We start from the raw sequence: 25529 nt of genomic DNA, 5'->3' as shown, positions 1-25529 counted from the left end.
TGTTGGGTTTTGTTAATTATGATGCTTAATTGGGATTGAGAATGCTGTCAACCATTCTCAATGTTTAACAACTACCATGATAGTTAAATAAAATTTATTCCTTTGCAGTAGGGAAAAATTGGCTTTACGCAAAACTGTAACCATAGAGCTTTCCACCAGCCAAATATGCATATAGTATAGCTGTTTCATTCCATTACTCTCTATGTGTTACTTTTCCAGCATATTCCATGTGGTGACCCGTTTTCGGGCTGCAATGTTAATGTTGCAGACTTTTCAGACGACGATTAAGGAGTTTTAGGGTCGTGGTTCTATACTCAGTGATGCCGTTGGAGTTGATGGACTCACTTATCTTCCAAGCCTTCCGTTGTTATCGTTATTAGATGGCCTTAAGCCATATTTATTGTAATAAGTTCTCTATTGAGACACTCGATGTAATAAGTGTGTGATTGCTACTCTGTTATAAATCCTCCGAGTACTGTGTGGTGTCAGCATTACTGATCCAGGGATGACACCTGAGCACAAAGATCAGACTGTTTGAGGTCTGGTCGCTACAATTTAGCAATTCTAGCAGTTTCATCACAGAAATAAATAACATGCCATGCATTGGACTTGGAAAAATTGCCCCAAGGCATGGCAAGGAATGTATAGTGGCAAGTCCCGTGATGCAACAATTGTTCTAGAGGCCGTAGCATCCGAGAATTTATGGATTTGGCATTGCTTTTTTGGTATGCCGGGCACTCTCAATGATATCAATATGTTGTGATGGTCTCATTTGTTTGCTAGGCTTGCTAGTGGTGATGCTCCTGCTTGCAACTACACTATCAATGGGCATGAATACACAAAGGGATACTATCTTGCAGATGGTATATACCCTCCTTGATGCACATTTTTCAAGAGCATCAAAGAACCCAAAACTAAAAAACAATGTGAATTTGCAAGAGTGCAAGAGGCAGCCCGAAAAGACATTGAAAGAGCATTCGGTGTTTTGCAATCTAGGTTTGTCATTGTCCGTGGTCCTGCTCATTTTTGGGATGAGAAAACCTTGAAATATATCATGGCATGTTGTGTTATCCTGCACAATATGATTCTTGAAGATGAGAGAGGAATGAACTTGGAATTCTTCTATGACAATGTGGGTAGCCGTGTCAAACCAGCTAGAGACCCTAACCGCATTAGAGCTTTTCTTCAGACATACAAGAAGATTAAAAATGTAAACACACACGTTCAACTTCAGCAGGATCTCATTGAGCACCATTGGCAAAAGGCTAGACAGTGACTAATTTTTGTATTCATTTGTATTTGTATTCATGACAAGTTTTGTATTGCATTATTTAAGTTTGCTACGGTGATTTGAATAATTATTTGTAATGTGGATGATTATTGTATTATGTTTGATTTGAATAATTTAGTTTTTTTTACGTTTGTTTTAATATGTTGGATTTGATATTTGCGGGCTGATGAGATGCGAGATGTAGCAGCGCAAAGAGCAGATCCCGCAAAGCCGACGCGTAAAAATCATATTCCGCAAATATACTTTTATGCGGGTTCGTTTGAGGGGTCTGCATCTGTGATCGTCCATGCCAGCCCGCAAAGGCCATTTTGCGCGAACTGCAAATGCGTTTTGCGGGTCGGCGGGATGCGGGGTCTGCTAGAGTTGCTCTAACTATCTGCTTTCAATACTTCACACAAATAGATAAAAAATTATACGTTTCTTATCAGAAAATGAAATATTACGCCACCATATGTGTGGAGTGTGTTGTAGTGCTCCACAGAATATTTCTCATGACCCTTGAAAACTTTTAAGGATAGAGCGATTCACCCAAAACAATTTCCATGAAATTCCTTTTGTTGTGGTGGCAAATATAATGCTTAGAGCATCTCCAATAGATGATGTATATTTTGGTGATCCAAACCGGTGATGTAAAAATTTACATCACCAAAAAAATGTTTTTTACATCTCCGAAAAAGGCTTAACTCCAACAGATGGTCCAAAACGGAGATGTAAAAGAGAAACTCCAACAGATGGTCCAAAACGAAGATGTAAAATTCTGAAAACGACCAACTACTACTTCATCTCAACATAGTTTAAACATCAAATTCAAACATAGTTAAAACATAGGTGACATAAATTTAAACTAGCAGAACTACTCGTTGTCCGAGGGCATCCAGTACGACTCTTCGGAGTCATCCGAGAGCCCCCAGAACTCCTCGTCCTCCGACGATGATGGAGGATGGGGATCACCGTCGAGGGGCCGGCCTCGTCCTCCTTCTTCACCTCCTCCTCCTCCTCCTCCTCCTCCTTCTTCGTCTTCTCCTTGACATCACGCTTCTAGTAGAACTCATGTTCGGCCTGGGCATACTCGGGATGCTCCCGCGCAAACCGAGCCATCGCCGCCTCGTCGCTCTCACAGGGAGTGACAACAACCGCCAGTCTCTTCTTCTTCTTTTTCTTCGGCATCTCCTCCATACGGATGCCCTGCAGCACGAGCCACTCTGCCACCGCCTAGGTCTCGATTGCCGGGAAGTTGAGGTCCGTCTTCAGTCGTCCGACACACCACACCGCCACATCGTAGGCACGCGCAACCTCGTCGGAGGTGGGATACGTGCCGAGCCACCAACGCCGTGCGGCGTCGGAGAACTCCACTCCGGAGTTCCCAGAGGGCTTCACCCTCACGCGAAGAAACCCAACTTGCCCTTCGGCATCTTCTTCGACGCCATCGTGTGGCGTCGTCGGCCGGAGTGAGTCAGGGCGGCGGCAGATGGAGAGAGGTCGGGGCGGCGGCCGGGCGGGGAGCGGGCGGTGGCATGCGGTGTGGGGCGGAGGCGGACGGAGCGGGGCGGCAGCGTGCAGTGCTGGCAAAGGCGGGCGGCGGCAGTGAGCGGTGCGGACGGGGGCGGGCAGAGGCCAGAGGCGGGCAGGGCTGGGGCGGGTCTAAGGCGGACGGGTCCGGGGCGGGGCGAAGGCGGACGGGGCCAGGGCAGCGCGGTGCGGCGACGGCCCGATCCACTCGTACGACGGCGGGCGGTGGTCCAGGCGGGGTGGAATCGGCGGCGGTGGTAGGGACGGGGTCGGATCTATGGCGGGGCGGCGTCGAGGAGCTGCGGCGGGGCGGCAGCGGGCGGGTGGGAGGAAGAAGGGGGGAAATAAACTGAAGGGCGGTTGGGCGTTGGTGCGCGGCCACGGTTTTTACATCTCCTGTCTCTGGGAATGTAAATTTGCACCGCGAGGTGTTGTATTTTACGTCTCGTGGAGGCGGAAATGTAAAAATATTTACATATGGACCATAGAGATATTTTTTGCCTTAGAAGATTCAAAAGTTGGTTATTTTTACATATGGACCGTCTATTGGAGATGCTCTTAGTCCTGAAAATATTACACTGGAGAATATTATTTTGTGTATAGTCGAACACTTAAATAACCGATTGAGGGAATTTGAGAGGATGGAGAAGATGAGGGCACAATAGGGAAATGGATGGAGAGAGAGAGAAAGAAGAGTGTTGGAGATGAGAGACAGAGTGAGAAAGAGGGTCTTTACATCAAAAAAGGTCGACAATGATGCATAAACATAATTAGTATGAGGGTAAAGTATATATTATACACAATTGATGTTAAACTATTGTTATATACAAAAATCCCGTAGCAACGCACGGGTGTTCTACTAATACACCTATTGCATGCATTCTTCAGTGGAACTCTTAGAATGTACTCGAGCTTCCTTCGAGCGTACTCAAAAAAATTTGTCCAAATTAATCTAGGTTTAAGGCTTTCAATGGAAACTAGTTATTTTCTTGTATAGAAAATTATTTCGCCTCATATATAAAGATATTTTATGCCTGATTGAAGAACAACACACCATGAAGCAAATTAATATACTACTTTTTCATCTATCTATCTTGTGGGACGACAGTGTACCTCAAGGCTTAAATGACTGTTAGGCTGACCTAGCGCATCCCATAGCCGATGTACTCCCTAACAGGGGTTTTCCTAGGCGTGTGGAGTTTTGGATCTCTAAGTGACCTTGCCAACTACATGTCTTGTGCATTGCACTGCCAATGAGGCTCCTCTCACAAGTCTTGCATACCACACTCAGCATCAGTGACACACGGTGACGTGTTCGTGTACGAATAGTGCGACTTAGTCATAGCTAGAATAACAACTGGCTTGAAATAGCAAAACACTATTGTGAAACTGGAATTCATATCTTGCATTCATGTGAATTGTGTCCTTTTACTGCCATGTAAAGTTTCACTCACAAAGAAGAACCACAATCAAAATAAAAGGCAAAAGTAAAAAATTATTAAAATGTAAGGTGTACAATATAGTTTTGCGTTTGGTTGAATTCATTTTCCCCTCTCAAATTCTCTACAAGCACACACCACTCATTTCATCATCATCTTGTTTGTTGTGCACTTGATGGCCTTGGTGACATCACTATGGATGTGCTCCTGGAGCTTGGCGGGGCCGTAGGTGCGCATGACCATCCACAACTTGAGCCCGCGGAAGCGGAGACCCATGCCGACCTGCATGTCCTTGAAATCGGTGACCTCGGCGGAGTCAATGGCATCATTCTTTAGGTACTCTGGATTGGTCTCCATGGAGTCACTTAGAGCATCTTCAACAGGCGTCGGTCGCGCCGCACGCAAAAAACAGATATGCCGCGCGCGCATCGGCTGGTTTGCCGCGACTCGCCGGTGCATTGCATATGGCATTTTTCAACACAAAATGATGAACATTTTCAACACAATAAAAATTTCACACAAACAAGTTGATGAAGTTCATGCCCACAAGTTTAAAATCATGCCCACAAGTTCATCCAACCAAGTTTAAAATGCAAATCAAGTTCAATACACAAAGGAAAGACACATCATTCCTCGTCCTCGTCCTCGTCTTCGTCCTCGTCCTCATCTTCGGAAGACGATTCTTCCACCTCCGAAAATGAATCTTCCTCCCTCTCCTCATCGCGCACCGCATCACGTGAAGCTCCAACGGTGTTGGCAAGATCTTCAACGGCATCTTCATGGGAATGTGTGCGAGGAGGCTCATCGAAAGACATTCCGCCCATGGCGGCCGGAGGTGCACCCATGCCTCCCATGAGAGAAGCAAAACTCATGCCTCCCATCGTGGCCATAGCGTCGGGGGGTGCTCCAAAGCCATCCATGCCTCCCATTGCACCTAAACCGCCCACGGTACCTCCGAAACCACCCATGGCGCCGAGGCCACCGCTACCCATGGCGCCGAGGCCGCCGCCACCCATGGCGCCGATGCCACCGCCACCCATTGCGCCGAGGCCACCGCCACCCATTGCACGAACCATGGCTCTTTTTTGGATCAAGACTTCTTATTGGGCAAGATTGACATACTCCTTTTGCGCCGCATTGAGGTTAGTTGTGTCCAAGAAGAACAAGTGCTTCTCCCATTCCAACAATCTAGTTCGCTCCTCATTGCTCACCTTCCTCTCCTCCAAAGCCACCTTCCTCTCCTCGGCCGCCACCCTCCTCTCCTCGGCCGCCAACCTCCTCTCCTCAGTCGTGGCATCTTGGGTCCTTGCCATTTTCCTCACCTCGTTGGCTTCTTTTCTTGCCTTCACAATAGTTTCCATAGCATTTTTGAGCTCATCATCTTCTTTTCTCTTCTTCTTTTCGGTTTTGTCTTTCTTGCACCCATCCGGCCGCTTTGGCTTCGAGTATGAAACCGAGTTGGGTATGGGGCTTCTCTTGCCGTCATCACTTGATGCATCATCCTCATCATCATCATCATCATCCAACTTAATTGTTCGCTTCCGTTTGTCGCTCAAATGCAAATCATCCAAATCTTCACGCTTCTTCCATTTCTCATCATCCTTCAACACATCATAGCAATGAGGCAAAGTAAATACCCTTACTTTCTTGATCTTCCCCTTCTTGGTTTTCCTCTCCTCTTCTTTGAATAAGTTTTGCGCAATGTTGTACTACATGAAAACAAAGCAAGTTAGCACCAACAACAAGCAAAACAAAGCAAGTTTAGCACCAACATGTAAGATGAAATGGCACTTACTCTATCATCCTCATTTGTGCCACTTGGGTTCAACTTGTCAACCACCTTTTGACAGGCCGCCCACCTTTGACAATCCGAGTTGATTGTCGACCATCGGGACCTAAGTGATCGGTTGGAGCGGTCAATTTCACTCACGTTGCGAGCATCAAAGTGTTCCTTCATCCGGTTCCAATAAGCATCTCTACTTTGATCACCTCCAACGGATGGATCCCTCGACACTTGCAACCAAGTATTGCATAGTAAGATGTCATCGGTGTTGGTGTAATTGCCCGCTCTTCCTTTCGGTGCGTCGACAATGCCCTCACCCTCCTCGTCCACCTCGAACTCATGGTCTTCAAAATGCATGTCATTGGTTTGAGACCAATGCGAATTGTTGGAGCCAACACCCATCGTTGACATGTATGCATCATCATTGAGACTACAAATTTTTTTGCACAATGCAAATAAGCTATCTATATGTGACGAATGCATTCAAAAAATAACAAAAAAATGAAAAGTTAGAATTTTTTTACCTTGGAGGCATTTCGTCGAACATGTTGTGCGCGCCGGCCGCCGGCTCAACGAGTGAGCTTGCCGGCGCTTCGGCAGCCGCCGCGCCCGTCGCACGCCCCGCAAGCTTCTTCCTCTTCGCCTTGGAGGTGCCGGAGCCGTCCGCCGCCTTGTTTTTCTTCGCCGATGTCTTGCCCTTCTTTGGCCGCGCCGCATTGGGGAGCTTTGAGGAGGAGGGGGCGGCGGCTCGGGCCGGCGTCGGCGCGACGCCACCCGCCGCCGAGGTCATCCGTGGCGGCATGAAGAGGCCGCGCGCGAGGCCGCTCGTCGGAGGAGCTCCGGCAGAGGCGAGGCCAACGCCACCCGGGCTAGGGTTTGTGGCGGCGGCGGGGGGGGGCGCGCTATAGGACGGGGTGAGCGTGGTGCCGGCGCGTGCATCCATGGGTGCGGGTCGCCGGCGCCGGCGCGCGCGGGGCTTTGGAGGGGGAGAAGAAGAGCGCAGCGCGAGCGTCGTGTGTGCCGCGCGCGGAAGCGGGCGCCGCAAATACACCGCGCGAGGTACCGCTTCCTAGCGCGCGCCCAACTGCTTATACCGCGCGCGCGGTTATTGCGCGCCCGCTGGAGCCATCCGCCGGGTTGCGCGCGCGCTAAAACGGAGAATTTTGCGGCGCGGCGCCTGTTTAGCGCGCTTGTTGGAGATGCTCTTAGGCGGCGAGCGTCGCGGACGTAAAGGCAGATGCAATCAAGGCAGGTAAGAAGCCACTTGTGTGGACTGACGCTAATGGAGTCCACACGCTCGACGCCGTCGCGGTGGTGGCGGAACTCTGGGCATACGCGGGCACTACCGGCGTAGGTGGCGTTGACATGGACCCACGCGCTGAACAATGCGGCCACTTTGGCGATAGCGCTCACCAGGTCGACAGCGTTGGTGGACGTGGTGCCCACCGTGGTACAGACATATGTTGGCACAAGACCAGCATCGGCGTCAGCTTGCATTGCCTCGAACAGCCTGGCTGGGTCAAGCTCATAGTGGTTCTCCAACATGGTAGGGATGGAGCGGATGTTTGGCGGGGTCAAACCCGGCGAGGCGACAAACCTTGAAGAAGGTGGAGTGGGTCTAGTCGGTGGCTTAGACTGTCAGACGTGGCAAGCCGGAGACGCCGACAGAACCACTCCGATGTAGAGCGGCATCACGGGCGGCAACAAGGGTGACTAGCATAGCTTCGCTGGTGGTGCCGAGGATGACACCACCGCCGGTGCCACGGCTTCCAGTGCTGGTGCGGTTTATGAATGTAGCCGACAGGCGAAGAAGCTGCGCGAGCCAGTCAAGTGCGAGAACCTCCATCTCGGTTGCCGTGGGAGCGGCTTGCCACGTGAAGCCGACAGTGTTCATGGCAGAGGCAATGAGATCACCGGCGATGGCGGCGGCACTGTTGGTGGCGGGGAAGAACCGGAAGAAGTTTGGGAGGAGACGGCATAAGTTCCTCCTGCGACAACAAACACGATTCAAATTATCAATGAAATTTGACAAAATATGAGTGGGTTTTTGTAATCGCAAAATTCCTGACCAAACCAAACCCAAACTAATTTTAAATCAAAATTTTAAAAGGACACAAATATCATAGTAAGTTAATTTTGACAGAAGAGCGACGTGCATGCCAAAGCGTCCGTTCCGCTGGAAAAAAATTGTTACCGAAAGTTTAAACCTTGCCTGCAGGTTGCCCGGCTTGACGCCCGGGAGGACCGGCATGGACTCGACGTTGGCGTAGTAGTCGGAGATGAAATCGACGGCTTTGTAGAGGTAGGGGCGGACATCCACGGGATCAAGTGGCTGAAACGCTGGCTTGTCGCCGCGGAGGGCCAACGCAGAGACGGCGGTGGCAGCGACGCCGGCGATGTCCACGGAGCTGCCCATTTTCAGGCCGACCGATGAGAGAAAAGAAAGGGAGCTACGTACTAGGTGCGTGCTTAGTCGGTTTCCTGGGTTGGGTTGAGTTGCCGCTTCCCATATAGACAGGAGCTAGGATCAGGATTCAGGAGCAGATCGGTAGATTTTTTTTTCGGTGTTTTTTTCACCATCTTATCTCTCACCATCACCATTATCACCAAATCTAATTAAAAACGGAGATTTTGTTTTATGCTTATTTTGGCACGTGCTGATTCAATTCAATCACGTAAATAATAGTAGCTAATTAAAAATTTAGAAATCACGTGAGATCACCTTTCTAAAAAAACATATTTTTTTCCTCGATAACCTTCCAAAACAAAATATGATATTCCTTAATATGTTGTCATTTGTTGTTATCGTTATCTCTAATATTAAATGGCAATCACAACTTTCCTAATACGATAAAAATAACATATATTTTTCTTATCTTATCAAATCATTTTTTTATCTTACCAAATTAATCGCATATATCTCTACTACTAGTAACCGTGCATGTGTAACCATTGAAATGAATTTCGTCATTCAATGTTTGGGAGTTCTCGGGGACAAATTTTACTGTCCATGGGTGATTTGTACGCTCCATTTTTATTGACGACATGGGAGGGAGGGGGGGGGATCAATGATAAATAGTGTCGGGCAAAATACTTCACAAAAGGTCTAGGAATGTTCCAAAGCTAACTCGAAGAATGACAACATAGTGACTGCTCCACGGGTAGCTTATTTCTTTACGAAATGGGAATCAATAAGCTAGTGAGGGATGAAAAAAATATGGATATCTGGACCCAACATTGTCGACATATGCATATGCTCATTCTTGGTCGACGTAATCTTCTTTCTTTGAAATTATTCCCTTGTTTGTGTTGTGCGACGAACAACGAGGACACACATACCCGTCCGGAGGGTGGGTTGGCCATCTTTTCGTTTCCAAGTGGTTTTCTTTGTCTTTTTTTTGCCTTTTGTCCAGGTAACCTGCTGTAGCAAGCATTCGCCAGTAGGGAAGCATTCTTCGTTAAGCTTACCGGGAGTTTCTCCTTTCTCACAAAACAATTTTGTTATATTATTTTTAAAAATAAAAATTAATCAAATTAAAAAATGTTTGGATTTAAAAAGATGTTCAAATTTTTAATATAAAAAACAAATTGGAAAAAATGTTCCAAAATTCTCAAAAACTCATGATTTTTTTAGAGTCTATATTTAAAAATTCTTGTAGAATTTAAAAAGAATAGTGAATTTAGAGAATTATTGTGCATTAAAAATGTAATGGAATTAAAGAAAATGTTCATACATTCAAAATGTTCCTGAATTAAAATGTTGATCACGAATTTTTAAATTCCCACCAATTTAAAATTTTGTTCAAGAATTTTTTTAATGGAATTTGAAAAAAATCATGGAATTTAAAAAAACTCGCAATTTTTTTGCAAAATTTAAAAAAAACTTGAATTTAAGAAAATGTTTGTGGAGTAAAAAAATACATTCACAAATTTATAAATGTCTGTTACTAAAAACTTTCTCATTTAAGTTCTAAAATATAAAAAATACTCGTGAATTGGAAATTGTTTCCAAATTTAAAAACTTTTTATTGAATTTAAAAATTTTCCCGAAACAAAAAAAAGATAAAAAAAGTATGAATAGAAAAGATAAAAGAAAAGAAAAGAAATCAAATAAAACAATTGCACAAGAAAGCCCCAAGTGGGATGACCCATTAGGTGGGGACGGGTGCGTGATGTCTCTTACCCCGCCCTATGCATGGACTGTTTTTTAAGGGTTAAAACACTTTATTAAACTATTATAGAGTTTGAAATACAAGCAATGGATGGCGCGGCCTTAGCCAGATCATGTGCCTCAGAATTAGCTTCTCTCATTTCATGCTCAATCCTGGTTTCTTTAAGGTCTTCAATCTTTGGTTTGATTTCTTCAATAATCATGGTGCTAGAGCCACAATATTGTTCCTTCAAATGTTTCACGGTTGCCATGCAATATGTCGCCGCTTGAACTTTTCTCAAATACATATCAGAGGGGAAATTCAGGCACTCGCTCCATGACATTTCATAATCTCATGTACAGTTAATTTCAACAAAACCATAATCGAAGCACTAGATATGTTCCCTGCTCGTGACGACACAGTGTAGCAATGGCACCCTTTTCTTGATTCTTGGAAACGGGCACATCACTGTTCATCCTAGAGAAATTTTGTGAGGTTGGCTTCCAACGTTTTATCCTTTGCAAATGTCTAGATGGATTCACATTCTTGGCATGCTAAGGTAACAAAGCAAGGTCGCCAAATATTTCTGGATAAAGCACAATGTTGATAGTGAGGATTGGAACTAGTGTTCATGTATCGTTTTGCGTCACGGCCACCAAATAGCTCATAAGCTAACCAAAGCTTTAGTGAAATCACCAGCATTTGATGACTCTCTGAGATCAAGCAACAACAACCTTGCATCTGACTGTTTGCATGCAATCAAGTGCTCAACTAGATCTTCGTCAAGAAGGGACCAGACACACTTTGCCCGGTTACAATCTATTAGAGTATGTCGCCACGTATCTTGTGCACCATTGCATATCAAGCAAACATCAATGTCCAACATATTCCTCTTGAGTCTGACATGACCAGTAGGGATAGAATTCCATGGTAACCTCTAAGAAAAATATTCAACAACTTCCAAAACTTTGATATTCCAAAGCAATTTCCATTGCCTTGGTTTGCGCCTTGGTCTCACAATGTCGCTCATCCCTCAAGCCAGTCCAGCCTCCTCCTTTTTGTATCACCAGCGGCCGGCAAGTACATCATACAAAAAATGCCACTACGTTAGTAATGTCATGCCTAGCTATCAATGATATTCCAAGAGCTGAGGGAGATGTTGAAAATGACTTTGTATCAGGTTCCTACATATGCTCTAACAATCGCTCCGTGTTCCATGTTCTAGTCACGCTATTTAAGATCTAAGATAATATCCAGTGGGTTAACCAAGCAGGATGCAGCGCTCTGAGTAGATTATCCTATGGTGGCCAATTGTCATCCCAAAATAGAGTAGATAGAATGGTTGTTTCCAACTGAAAACTTAAAAGGGGTGTACATGGCTAGTTGTTCTAAACCCTCCAGGTTGCTTCCATTCACCAAAACATTAAATGAAATTATCAAGACATAATTTGTTATCTTAGAAACCCAGCTTGGTTTAAAAACCATTTTCAACAGAGCGGATTCAAGGTAGGTCCACTCTACTCAATAGTATGCCTTCATCATTGCTGCTTCTAAGTATGCTTCACTCGAGACCGAGTGTAGCCTTGCCTCAAGCGATGCGCTAGAGGGTTGGCCCATTAGCACTCTACTTCACTCATTAGTTTGTTCTGCTCTTTTTATTCTTTTTTATATTTTCGAATATTCTAAATATATATATTCCAGACATTATACTGCTGAAATTTTAAAAAATCTTCACCATGCAATTAGAAAAAAATTGTAATCCAGTGTAAAAAACACGTCGATCATTTTTTTGAAGTTGATTCAAAAAATGTTCGTGACATTTAAGAAATGTTCACGCATCTAAAAAATTTTCCATGACATCTTATTAAAATTTTCATGAAGATGTAATTTTTTTGTGTGATTTCTGAAAAACAATTGTGTACCTTGCAAAAAAATACTCGTGTCATTCAAATCAGTTCACGCATTTTAAAATATGTTGCATGACATTGTTAAAATATGCTCATGAAATAGAAAAAATTTCTTGTGTAATTTAAAAAATATTCATCACGTATAAAAATGGTCATGAAATTTAAAAATTGTTCTAGCACTTAATAAATGTTTGCATGTTTTATAAAATGTTAATGAATTTTTCGAAAAAAAACTTCAATGTGTGTTTAAAAATGTGCACCGTGTATAAAAAATATTTGATTTCTATACAACAAACGTTCAATGTGTATTCAGAAAAACATGACATGTATTTTGAAAAAGCAAATGATAGATAAAAACACATCTTAAAGGGAAAAAAGCACGTAGAACCTTCTCCAAACCAGCCAAAACGGGGCGGAAGGTTCCACGACCGGTTTCCGAAAACTGCTTCTTAGGTCGGCCCAGTTTAGCGCTCTCGTGTAGACGAGGCTACTGTATGTATCACAGTAAGCGATATATAACTTTTGCGCTTCATGATATCTACCTATTCGTGTGTTGGTAAAAATTATGTTTCATGATCCTAGTTCCCGCAGGGTGGATAACTTTTAAAATTAACTTTCATGGCATTTTAAAAAAAATGTTCATGAAATGTAAAACATTGTTCACATGATTTTTAAAAACATTAGTAACATATATAAATTGTTCTAACACTTAACTAGTGTTTGCATGTTTTGAGAAAAAAATGTTCATAACTTTTTACAAAATGGTCAACATGTGCTTGAAAAAATTTCTATGTGCACTTAAGTGATGTCCAATGTGTATTTTACAAGTTTTCAACATGCATCCGATAAATAATCAACATGTATTTAGAAACTTTTCAATGTATATTTTAAAAATGTTCGATTTGTATACAAAAAATATTCTATGTATATTTAGAAAATGTGAGATGTATTTTCAAAAAAAGAAAAAGAAAAAAATGATAGAGAAAAAGACATAAAAGATAAAAAAACAAAGAAAAATACCAGTATAACTTTCTCCAAACCGGGCCGGAACCGGGTGGAAGGTTCGAGAAACCATTTTCTCGAAACCGCTTCTTGGGCCGGCCCACTGTAGTGCTCCATATAGGCGAGGCTATCATATGTATCACAGTAAGCGATATATAGCTTTTGCACTTAATCATATCCACCCTCCGATAGCCCAACAGACTCACTACCATACACGCAAATCAATCAGTCTACACTTCCAAGAAAAGAGACAACGTTTCCATTTCACTCAACCTTCGACCACCTTCATCCCACGCTTAGAACGCCAAGAAAACCGGGGAAATCGGTCCGTTACAACCCACGCATGCAGGTCCATCCTTCCCTCTAACAACGGGTTTATTTCTTCAAGGTTAATCAAGTCTTCGTTTTTTTAAGAGAAAGGGAGAGGGGTTGGTGGTGGAGGAGGAATTATTTAATGGTAAATGAAATCGACAATACAGTCTAATGTACATGAGTATTCTAAAGGTATATGTGGTGTTAAACCATTAAAATGTGGTGCCCCGTTACAACGCACAGACAATTAGCTAGTTAGTATTAAAGGGGAGTTTGTACGTCCCACCAGGGCCCCATAGATTGAAGTATTTTTTTCACGATTCTCTATTTCCTTTTACCAACTACAACGTCATCCAGTTTGATCACATCTTCTTTCTTTCTTAGTATGCACTCACGTGTTTTCCCAGCAGATCCACTGCCATAAAAAATTAAATCAATCACCAACCAAAAATTGTCTCCAACAGTAAATCAAATTTACAATACCATCTAATGTACATGAGTTTTCTATATATTATACATAATCGATGTTAATCCAACACGGGCAATTAGTTAGTTCATTTAGCTGGAGCTCGATCCCCTCAAAAACAAAAATGGAGTGTGATGTGCGTCAAGGGTGCATCCTACAGTTGGGGTTGCATCCTCTGATCAAGAGATAATCAAACACGAACTGCAACATATACAACCTAACAATTAATCCAACTTGACAATTTTCCTTCCCACTAGCACTCCTTGCAGCATTATTTCCATGTACAGCACACACTGTTTTTGAGTCAAGCAACTAGTCTTCGACTCGAGTCGCAACTGCCAAGTTGACTCAAGATGTCGACTCGACTAGTTGGATCAGTCGAGCGACTCGATCGACCAGTCACGACTAGTCGTGGTTTTTTAGTCGAACGACTATAATTTATTTATTAGAGACTATTAATAAGTATATCATATACTATGGTAATTTTATTGATGGTCAGGTTTGTATTACAGACTATTAATAAGTATCCCCTTAGTTTCTAAATATAAGACTTTTAGAGATTCCAATATGGACTACATACCGAGCAAAATGAGTGAATCTACACTCTAAAATATGTATATGTACAACCCCAGAATGACTAGTCGACTCAAAAACATTGACAGTACATACAGATCCCACCTCCACTCATTCCTACCATTGCAGGACAATTTATTCTTTCTTTCCTTCAAAACACATGTTCAAAAATGACCTTGGAGACATGTCCATCGAATACATGGGGAGGGCAGTTAGCGGCGTAGTAACAGCTCCTCACGACGCTCAACAAGGTACGCTTTGGCTCACTGCTCGCTCCATCGCCGTGCGCCCGGAGGACGTTCTGGGTGAGTTGCTGCATACCCGCCTCAATTTTCTCGTCCAGGTGGCTCATTGTCGCCTCGCTCCTTTTGGTGTCCTGTAAATAAATTGCATAGTTAGTTTGACAGATGTCAGATGTGTGGCTCTGTTTCTAACGAAAACGTGTTGATTCACAGTTGGTATGTACATGGGAATATTGCTTGCATGGAGCAGATACAAAAAAAAAAGACGATAAATTCTAGCGCCGAATTAAAATAAGTTATTATAAGCTAATTTACAAGCCAAAACTAGCATGAGATCCCTAATGTTTTGGAGCTTGCTTCAGAGCATGCTTCAGTTTACACATGTGGGCTATTCATTGCACGCAAGTAACCAAGAAAGGGTGAGAATACTTCAGTGATCTGTCATTGTGTTCAGTTCTTCAAATGGGAAAAACACCATCAACCATGTACGTATCACAAAGTTCACTAGAAAATATGGCAAAAAATATATTATTTGAGCGTAAAAGAACTACCTCAGAAAGTAACATCTTGTGGTGAAGGTTGTCACAAATAGAGGACGCAAGTTGAATAAACCAAAAACCATCCATGGTGTTTATCATCGATGATGCTTCACCACTTCGTCCACCGCAAATCTCAATAATTTTCACTAGAAGCAAACATGTTTGTTTATCGTGAACCATGCATGGCCCTGCTTGAACAACACCTGAAATGCAGGTGTCATCCTCTCTGTTTTTCTGTTGCATCATCCACTCGATCCACTAGAGGTCCAAAGAAATATATTAGAATGTTTACCAAGAGAACATTCTGGCAATTAATAACTCTAATAAAAGGTGCAATTGGTCGTTCAACTTACAGCACAGCGTAACAAATTGTTGATGTACGTTGGTCCTTCACCAACAGGTAGTGCCTCTTGTGCCAATAAATCAATAAGCTGCTCAAGTGCCCCCACAAGAATGTCCTCTTTTGCATCTCCTTTACGCCTGGATGGACAAATTGTGTCATGTGAACCATATTAAAAAAAGTGAAAAGACATTATAAATGGAAGTCCATGTTTTCATAAAGACATTAAATAGTAGTGTTTAAAGATTACATCATCTCTTGTAAGCAAAAAATGAAGCTACATATGCAAGTTTGAAGGTCTTAATTTCTAGATAGTGGATGTTATGTTTGCATCACAATTGTCCACCTGTGGAAATCATCTACCAAATTACTAGTATTAGTTTGCCATTTTTCTTATCAAAAGAACAATTGGTCAAAGGGATCCAGTTAAGCATGTAAATACTTATCATTTGGTGCGATGGTTTAGATTGAGTAGTGATGCTCAGTTAATGTGCTTACCATGATATATTACTATTTCCTTCATAGATACCACCATGCATAAACCGTTCCATCATTTCATTACCCAAAAAATTGCTACGAAGGTATTTAGTAATAATGTTGGCCAGCACTGACACCTTGGCCCATGCAAGTCGCTCGATGGCACGGCTTGGCTCGAAAATGCAAGCGGCGGCTAGAAAATAAACTCTCAAAACATCCCTTAAAGTCGCCCCAAAAATTTCGAGCCCATTCTCAGTAAACCACCTAAATACATAGAAAGACATGTTATGCAGGAAAAAAATTAGACGTAATTAGCAAAATGTTATGTGAGATTAATGCGTACTTTTGTAGGCCATGCCACTCTAGCTGATGTTGGACTTGGCAGCGATTGAAATCACGCTTTGCCAACTCAAGATAGGTGTTGTTGTTCACAAGTGGCATCCTGCCAAAACCATTCAGCATATCAACTCTGGGATCTTTCCTCAACGAGTATGAAATTAACCAATTGTTGGAATTCAACCATTTTTTACCTGTAGAGTGTCTTTCCAATCCAGACATCATTATCACCACCATATTGATCTAGGTAGACTCTTGCTTCTACATGCGGTAAGCTTGCATACCATGGGAAGTCCAGTGTATATTTTACCTATAATCATACATAAAGGTATTTATATTCTTGTTCGTATCCAGATAAGGTTATTTTGTTTCACAATAATAAGATAATAATTTTTTTTAATATGCTAACAAGAGAGTGTTTAAAATAGTCATATTGTATATGGAAATATCAAGTACAATTCTTTAAGGGTTTCAAAAAAAATTAACTATCAAGTGTCGTCAGCAATCAAGCCAAAGATTGTGAGAGTTATGTTTACTTCCTAGTCCATCTAAACCGATTGATTGGCAGGATGGATGTGTTTACCTCGCCTGGTAGATCCTTAGCAATGATCCATTTGTCTCGAATCGTGCCATGGGCTTCCCTTTCTCTAAGGAACTCATATGAGAATCTCCCTGCACGCTGCAACAAGTCCTCTCCGGGGAACCTTACCTGAGAGGCCCTGTTCAGGTTGTACATCCCAGTGACTGCTTGCGTTGACTGCCCGACGAAACAGAAGAACTCCCCGTCCTTCTCAAACTTCTCAAATACACCTGTGAATGAATCAAAATGTCAGTTTTGTTTGTGACATGAAATAATTATTATTACTCTGCAGAGTATGTACAGCACGATACAATATTTGAGTTTGCAGGGAAAAGGGGGTCATACTCGGGGAGACATTGTATCCATGTAGCCGCAGCAGCCGGAATGCCATGGATGTGTCATCCACGTCTATTACAGTGGAGTTCCTCGCCCAGCCAATCCCCTCATCAGTCCAGTGCCTAAAGAGTGAGTATAGAGGTTAGAAGAAACTTTCCTCATGAAGCGACCAAAAGTTTAAGATTACCATGCTATTGTTAACAACACACAGTTATGAAGGAGAAATTAAACCTATGAACATAGTCCAAGCACTGTTTGATTTCTTGCTTGAAATAGCGCGAGATTCCAAGACGCTCCAATCGATCGACGGCCCAGATGCGCTCAAAGAGATCGACCGGGTAAACATTGGGAACTGAAATGTGCCAATCAAGATGAACAATGCACACAGGATCAGGAATTACCCAAAAAAAGAACTCAATCCCATCCAATATTAGTGTAGTTAATGGTCATGGATCTCTTACCTCCTCCGTTGAATTTCTTGACGATTCTGTCGATGTATTCGAAGCATTTCGGGTCACCAGTTTGCATGAGAGCATAGGCTGTAGCCGAGGGAGAATAGAGGAAGGACCCATCAGTAGACTGGAGCCTGAGGATTTTCTGCCAGTCCACCACAGGCATCCCTTCAAGGGAATGCAGGATCGACGTTGGAATCCTGTGCATCATCTCCACCGGAATCCTACGAAGTAATTAATAATTAACTAGGAAAACTGTGAAGTAATCTGCATCTCTGGCATGAAAGGGGATATAGGGGTACCTCTTGAGCTTCACTTCTCTGTTGGCATATATGCGCTGCAGAGCATGGTCGTCATACGGGAACCCAATGCCCAAGCTCTTGGCCACCTCCAGGAGAGAAGGGAACGCGATCTCAAAGCCAATGGGCATCAACTCTAGGTCTTCCTCAGCTAGCCTCCACACGTTCTCCTCTAGAAAAGAGAGCCCTGAAAAGAAAACCAGGATGCATCATGCATAGATTTAGTTGAAAGACCTTGCTTCATTTGGTACTTTAGCAGAACAGTTGCGTGTATCAGTTTGTAGATTTGCAATACCTCTCCTGCATTTATCAGGGCCAAGAGACCACTTTGTGAGAGCCACGAGACAGGCAAGGGTGTTAATGACCCTGTCATAGGCGGAGAACAGGGCAGCGTCTCCCCAGGAGCCGTCTGGGAGCTGGTTGTCAAGAATCCACCGGAGGGTGGTGGGAAACTGGGGGCTGTCACTGTCATCCAGACTCGGCACCAGAGCGACCCAGGCGGTGTCGTATACCGAGACGTTGATCTCGCCGTCACTCATTGACCCCAGCATCATCCTCACTTGGTCGACCAGTGCCTGCTCGAACTCTGTCCCGGGAATCACACAGTAGTCGTCGAGTTCACATGGTTCCTCAGTCCGTTCTAGAATCTGAATATCGTTTCTGACAAGGTTCGTTTGCAACCCTGCAGTTACGTCGAAACACACAAATGATTAAATGTATCCAGCGTAAGACATCACATTCATTTTGAATTAACTAGAATAATAATGCCTCCATGTGCATTAACATGTTACCAAATTTCAGCTCCAGGTCCAGTTTACATGATTGTAAATTAAATTCAAGCTATACAGACTGAGATTGGGTTAAGTTCACCTAGGATTTTATTAGCTGATCTGCTGATGAAAGAACGATGGCAGTGACACTGACGGTAACGAGAACAATAGTAGGTCGAGAATCTTTCTATCATCAGACTTGACTTTAAACTGCAGAAGCATTCTTTTGTATAATTGATGCTTTGGGATCTGGTAAGAAAGCTACATCATTGTGCTAAAGTGAACTTCATATAGGTTCGGGTTCCTTCTCTTCTTGATGCCAAAAAAATAGTCGTTGATGAACCGTTGTCTCGCCTACTAGTTAACGTGTTGTGTGCTCCAAAAGAAAAAATCTTAATCCTAGCCTTCTCTCTAGTATACCCTTTTCTCATGTTTCTGTGCACTCTATCAGTATAAGTGCGACTCCTCTTGGCGACAAATGGCATGTCGTGTCGTTTTGTAAAAAGGACCTAGAGACGTTGACAGATCATTTGTTCTTGTCTCACCTACTAATTAATGTGTTGTGTGTTCCGAAAATCCGGATCCTATCAACTCCTGATTCGTTGACTGATCATTTGTTCATGTCTCGCCTGCTAATTATGTGTGCTATAATTGGTATAGCACGTACCAACTCACCAGAGGCCATTCGTTCCTTGGGTAAATGAGTAGCAGCATGTGTAATTGAGCTCCAAATATGTTAATTATGTGACGTGTACTCGCTAAAGAGGAACATAATAAAAAGGACTAAAAAAATATATGTACTAATTAGCTGCCTACAGATTGGAGTACATAGGCTGGCATGATGGCAGATAGCAAAACAACAGACAGTAGAAACGGGAGATGGCCAGCTGAGATTAATTAGTAAATTAGTAATGTTATGATACTTTCCCAGTGCTAGCTAACAGTAGACAGTGACACTAAAGCGAGCGATGGAGAGAACAGAAGCATAAAACAAACACAAGGTCACTGGGTCGCAGACCGAGTCAAGGCAACAATACCATTAGCACTGGATACTTTGGTGGCCTGCGCAATCTGGAGAGCGACACGCGAGCCGGCGGTTTCCACAAGGGCAGCATCTCCTTTGCCGTGGAAACGGCATGGACCTGATTGTTCAAAGAGAAAGCGATCAGAATCAATCTCACGACAAGAGCCTATGTCGGTTTCGTTCAAATTCAACACAGCATCCCGACATTTGCCTGCGGTGGACAGGGCGAAACGGTCACGAGCTGCAGGCATCACAATTCGCGTGTGTTAATGACAGACAGGAACTCCTGCAGCCGTATCCCCGCAGACGTGGCCGGCACACGAAGAACCGCTAGATCCACATAATTAATCGCGGTACACACGAAACATCATACGACAGGGAAACCAGCGCCTTGTGCCAAAAGCACGATAGAAAGCGACGTCAATTGAGCACCTTTGACGACGAGAGCACGCGGCCGCAATCCATGGCCGTAGCCCAATGGCAGCCATGCCGGCGGCAAGAGGTGTGGCTGCATGCTGGATTCTGCACTGCACGTTCCTCAGTCCGCAATGAACAGCACTCCTCCAATTAATCCCTCAGAGCGCCGAGTGTTAAGAATGATGACGAGTTGTCGATAATGATGATGACGATGATTGGTGATAAAGCAAAGAAGGGGTAAGGGTGGCAGCTAAGGAATGAGCGAAGAACGGCACGGGGTTACTCAGGAGGGACATGTATGTGTGCCGTGCAATGTGATTGCAATGCATATATAAAAGGATACATACTACCTCCGTTCCAAAATAGATGACTCAACTTTGTACTATCTATTTTGGAACGGGGGGAGTAGATACTAGAACACAAAGGAAAAGGGGGAGACGAGTGTGGGAGAAGGGAATGATTCCTGCGCGGCAAAGGCCTCTGGTGGTGGACAAAAAAGCTTTGCGGAACGGGTGGTGTGAGGGCGAGGGTGAGATGCTCCGCCCCATCACGCCAAGATGCCACCCCATAGCCGGCCCGGGAAGGGAGCCAGATCCTTTTTCTTCACTCTTTAGCCGGTAACTGATCCGCTTCAGTTCCTCTGAATTCTGCCGTTCCGGAGCGGAATGGGAAAAAGGGACGCGCGTGGATGATCTGCGCGCGTACGTGTTGCTTCCTTGCTGATTATGTTCGGTGGCGGCACGAGACGGAACGAGGAACAAACACATGGCATGAGCTATGGCTAATCTGCGTGCGGGGCGGGGGTAGGTTGTGTGTGTGCTACCTTGGGCGTGCCTGGCCGCGCGGACGCTCGGAGGAAGCCGCGCCGCCGGCGGAGATCAGCTGCGGCCGCCCGGCGGAGGCAGGGGACGCCGCCCCCGAGGCCGGCGGCGAGGGCGGCCTCGGGGTCGCCGTCGCGCGTGGGGCGGCGGGCGGGCGGCCGCGCCACGGGCTCCCGCCATCAGTGCTGGAGCGCCTCGGCGCCGGGGGAGGCGGCGGGCGGGGGATCGATGGATCGGGACGGGGAGGGGACGGAGGGAAAAGCTCTGTTTTTTCGACCGCAGCCGCGCCGCTCGCCAGGGTGGACCCCGCGTCGTGCCATCCCTCCCCGAAACTCGGCGCTAGTTTCCTCTTTTCCTTTGTTGCGAGCCGCCGGATTTCGGGTTTGGGCGGCGGCGCGTGGCGTTTTGGCCATTGTCCGCCACGGCTCGCCTATTTTTAGGCCAATTCCATCGCGCGACTCTAAACGGACGTCCGGTTTGACCGGATTTTATCCCTGGGTTCGCCCACGTCCGTGTTTGTTCGATGGGTTGTGGATGCGCCCAACGCGCGGCCACACCCTAAAACCTGTCCGGGATGGACGTGAATAAAAATAATTTAAAAACTTAATTGAAATGACTAAAAAGGTAAATAAATGCAGTTAAAAAAACATAAAACATATATAGGGGTTACGGCCACAAAACGGCCCAGTTCAGTCTACTTAAACGGCCCAGTTCATAATTAACATAAAACCAAAAAAACGCCTCCCGCGTGCACGCTCCTGCCGCGCCCGTCGATGCCATGGCCGTCGCCGCCTTCACTGGCCGCCGGTGTCGTCGTCGTCGCTGACGAGGTCGATGTATTCCGGCGGCGTCCACAGGTGGGCCAGCGGTCCGTGGTGCACGGGGGCGGCGGGCTGCAAGGTGGCCGATGGTGCCTGCACCACTTCCTCCCGAGGCGAGGCCTCCCGCTCCGGCGACCGCGGCGGCGTGAGGCACCAGTTCACGGCCCCCAGGGCAGCCGCCATCTGCTCAGCGGAGCACGACCAGCTCCACCCCTGGCCCATCAGGTCAGGGTGCAACGCGGCCACCGGCGGCTCCTCGGGGATGGCGACGTCGCCGGCCGCGGAGAGGGCCATCGTCGCCTCGAGGTCCGCCCAGTGGCGCTCATCGTGCGTGTGCATGGAGTCCTCCAGCACACGCGCCATGAGCCGGGCCTCCTCCTCCACCGTCATGCGAGGAGGTGGGGGTGGCGATGGAGATGGCGACGGCGACGGCTTGGGCGTCAGGCCGCGGACCCGCGCGCCTGGGGAGCCGCTCAGGGCTCACGCGGCCGCCGCGGCCCCGTCGACGTGCCGGCGAAGAACGACGCCCGTCGCACGTCGTGCTTATCGCGGAACCACGTGTTCCCCAATGTCGAGTCGGGGGCGTACCTCTCGTCGTGGTAGAGGTCGTCCGGGAGAAGGCGGCGGCGGCGCTCGATCTCCTAGCGGCGCGCACGGCCGCTCTGCGGGACGGGCGGGATCGGCATGCGGTCGGCCGACAGATGCCAGTTATTGGGGAGGTGGGCGTCACTCCAGGGCAGCGGCGTCCTCGTCTCCCAATAACGGCGGCAGACGGCCGCCTCGATATAGTGTCGGTCGCGCGAGCCGGCGGCGGGCGCGATGAAGAAGGCGGGCGGCGCGGGGGCCCGACATGGTGGCGATGGCGACGCGGGCTCTTCTTTCTTCACCGAGCCGCGGCGGCGTCCCGACGAGGAACCGGCCTCGCGGTCGTGCTTGCCTTTGCGGCCGTAATTCCAGAGGCCCATGGCTGCAGGCGGCCGGACGGCGAGTTCTTGGCTAGGATTTGGATTCGGCGTTGTCGGGTTTCGAGAAGGCCGCGGGCAGGGATGAAATTGGGCCCGGGGCAACTGGGGCTATAGCCCCAGGCGTAGCCCAACTAGTACCTATAGCCTTAGTAAATTTTGTTCAGAATTTTAACCTTTTAAAGGCCCAGCCCCAGGCATGTATACCCATCCGCAGGCTTCAGCCCATAGATCTCCAAGTTTCTCAGCCCACTAAGCTCTCCAACTGTTTCTCAAAAGGAAAAGCTCTCTACCTGCTCGGCTGCACCTAAGATTGAAAACCAATCGGTGAAAGCAAATGAATCGCCGAGCGATTCGATCAGCTCGGCTGACCAAGCCCTCGCTCATGGCTGCGCCGTCTAATTTTTGTTCCAGTTCAGATCTGCTTTGCCATCTACTGCTCTATTCCCAGCCTTACACTACCAAACCGGCTGGAAAGGTAATTTCTGCCACGTGTGATCTAATTTTCTTCCTTATTTTTTATGTATCAGTATAAATCAATTATTTAATAATGTCAAATTGTGTAACGTCAATCAATTATATTATCAACGGGAATTATAAACCAAAGATCAAGTGGACTTGAGCAATTACATCTTTTTCAAGCAACGTCCAACCAGTCTACATCTAAGCATTGACGATATAAAGATCATACTATGCTATCACAAAATGAGGAAATGCAAGGGGCTACTACATGTCTACGTCATGCACTTCGTGATAATGGTATATTATATTCTTATTTGGTAAAATTTTGTATTAAGAATTTGACTTAGTAAGTGTACTGATTCCAAATACTCAGTTTTATATTTACTACTTTACGTCTTCATTAATTTGGTACCTACATTTGCAATGATGCATCCTTGTAAATTGTTTATATGTTTTATCAAATTTGCTCTTACAACATTAGAATACATATTTCATGCTTATAGCATTGAATTTGTATGTGTGGCATTTGGCGTTATTTATAGCAGCTTAGTTTTAGCCCTAGGCTTTCGGAAATCCTGGTTCCGCCTCTGGCCGCGGGGTGGCGTGGGGCAGTGTGGACGACGGCCCGTCCAAGCCTCCCACTTAAAGAAGGACGGCGACCGTTCGACGTGCAGATGACAGGTGGGGTCGCCCGCTCGTGCGCATTGATGTGGGCGGGTGGGAGGTAGGTGGCCGCCTGCCACGAGACCCCGACGCGGACGAGGCGCGCGTCCGTTTGGTGTCCGTCGCGACCCAAACCCGGCGTAAGTTTGTGCTTGAAATGGGTCGGCCCGGACACAAAATGAACAAGATGGGTCCGGGCCGTCGCGCGCTGGGCCGCATCCTTTGTCTGTTTTACCCCAAACAGATGGGGCCGGACAAGATAGGGTCGCACGGTGGAGTTGGCCTTACGACATGTATGGAAAGGTTTTGGGGGGTCGGGGGTCTAATTTTGAAAGTTGGTTGCGGCGTTTTTTGAAATTTCAAAAGGTTTGGAGGCATTGTTTTCTAAAAATTGGCGGACCGATCCGATTCCCCCCCCCCCCACCATCCGATTCCCCCCCCCCCCACCCACCCAAAAGTCGGAGGTGTTTTTTTCCCGATTAGTTGAAAGCTAGAGGGTTTAAATGTTGTGCCATCTCAGTATCTTGGAGGTGCTCATAAGGGTAGAGTGTGCGTGTGTGTTCATAAATATGAGTGTATGTACGTCTATGCGAGCATCTGTGATGGTATAGTGTTAAAAACAGTGTGCTCGCGTGTTCTTCCTTGAGTCGATGGAATTCGTTCGGAGAGAAACCACACGGGAGCGCACCATTGCCATGGGTCTTCAAAGAAACTGTTGGACGCGTGACATCAATGATCTAACTTCGTCACAATCTTTTCAATTCCTTCTGATCCGCCATGTTGAATTAAGGAAGAAGATGTGCAATGATGGAAATGGTCTGAAAATAAAAATGGCAAAGCAGCTCTTCGTCGCGGTTGGGTGATCTGGTCAAGACTTCATGGGTGCCACCCAAATTCAAACTATTCGACTGGATGGCGGCACTTACAAATCGATGTTGGAATCGAATCCACTAGGGAGGTGTTTGGTAGTCTACATGTACCTCAGCCAGGCCCGCTGGATGCCGTTTTGGGCCGTTTGGATGCTTGCCATGCTGGGAATCTTGGTTTGCACAGAAATTGTTTGCGTTTTCGAAAAGTATTCACAACTTGAAAAATTGCTCATGTTTACAAATAATGTTCACTATTTTGAAAAATGTTCGTATTTTCAAAAAATTAAGTATTTAATAAAACATTCCAAAAATCCAAAATTGTTAGAAATTCAGCTTTTGTTCGCTTTTTTTTGAAGAAAAAATTGAAAATTGAAAAAAAAATGTGATTTTAAATACGTTCATAATTACAAAAAATGTTCATGGTATTCTAAAAAAAATCATTTTTCTAAAAAAATGCCCGCCGCACTCCGCCACATGCACAGTAGGAACATTTTCCTTATAATCGTTTTACATTTTTCGAATACATGATTGACATTTTTCAAATACACGAATATCAATGCTTAGATGTCGGATGGCTAAAAGGCCGACTTAAATATAAGAAGAAAAATAATAGTTTTTTTTTGGAAATCAACAAAGCCTTATTACTTGCTCTTTTTTTCTTTGGTAAATAGCATAAACCTACCACA

At 45.5% G+C, this 25529-nt stretch overlaps 1 protein-coding gene and 2 pseudogenes across 2 annotated transcripts; all 3 read right to left on the bottom strand.

The window, feature by feature from the left end:
• Positions 1-2098: 2098 nt before the first annotated feature.
• On the bottom strand, positions 2099-4143 carry LOC123153910 (vegetative cell wall protein gp1-like; annotated as a pseudogene).
• Positions 4144-4380: 237 nt separating this feature from the next.
• LOC123153908 (tryptophan decarboxylase 1-like) lies at positions 4381-8438 on the bottom strand (annotated as a pseudogene).
• A 5999-nt stretch (positions 8439-14437) lies between these two features.
• LOC123149797 (ent-copalyl diphosphate synthase 1, chloroplastic) lies at positions 14438-21420 on the bottom strand. 2 transcript variants are annotated; one of them, XM_044569538.1, is made up of 14 exons: positions 21069-21420; positions 19842-19946; positions 18330-18716; positions 18038-18221; positions 17745-17959; positions 17515-17635; positions 17293-17405; positions 16951-17177; positions 16562-16677; positions 16375-16473; positions 16053-16295; positions 15568-15694; positions 15227-15472; positions 14438-14809 (listed from the first exon to the last, which is right to left on the bottom strand). In XM_044569538.1, the coding sequence occupies exons 3-14, from the start codon at positions 18586-18588 to the stop codon at positions 14585-14587; spliced, it is 2175 nt and encodes a 724-aa protein (XP_044425473.1). In that variant the 5' UTR covers positions 18589-18716; positions 19842-19946; positions 21069-21420; the 3' UTR covers positions 14438-14584. The 2 variants fall into 2 exon arrangements, with proteins under 2 accessions (XP_044425473.1, XP_044425472.1); XM_044569537.1 differs by lacking the exon at positions 21069-21420 and adding an exon at positions 20261-20816.
• Between the last annotated feature and the right edge of the window lie 4109 nt (positions 21421-25529).

This window comes from Triticum aestivum, chromosome 7A (genome assembly GCF_018294505.1).
Source record: "Triticum aestivum cultivar Chinese Spring chromosome 7A, IWGSC CS RefSeq v2.1, whole genome shotgun sequence".
Classification (NCBI taxonomy): Eukaryota; Viridiplantae; Streptophyta; class Magnoliopsida; order Poales; family Poaceae; genus Triticum; species Triticum aestivum.
Note: the sequence above shows the minus strand (reverse complement) of the source record. Positions and strands in the feature narration are given on the sequence as shown.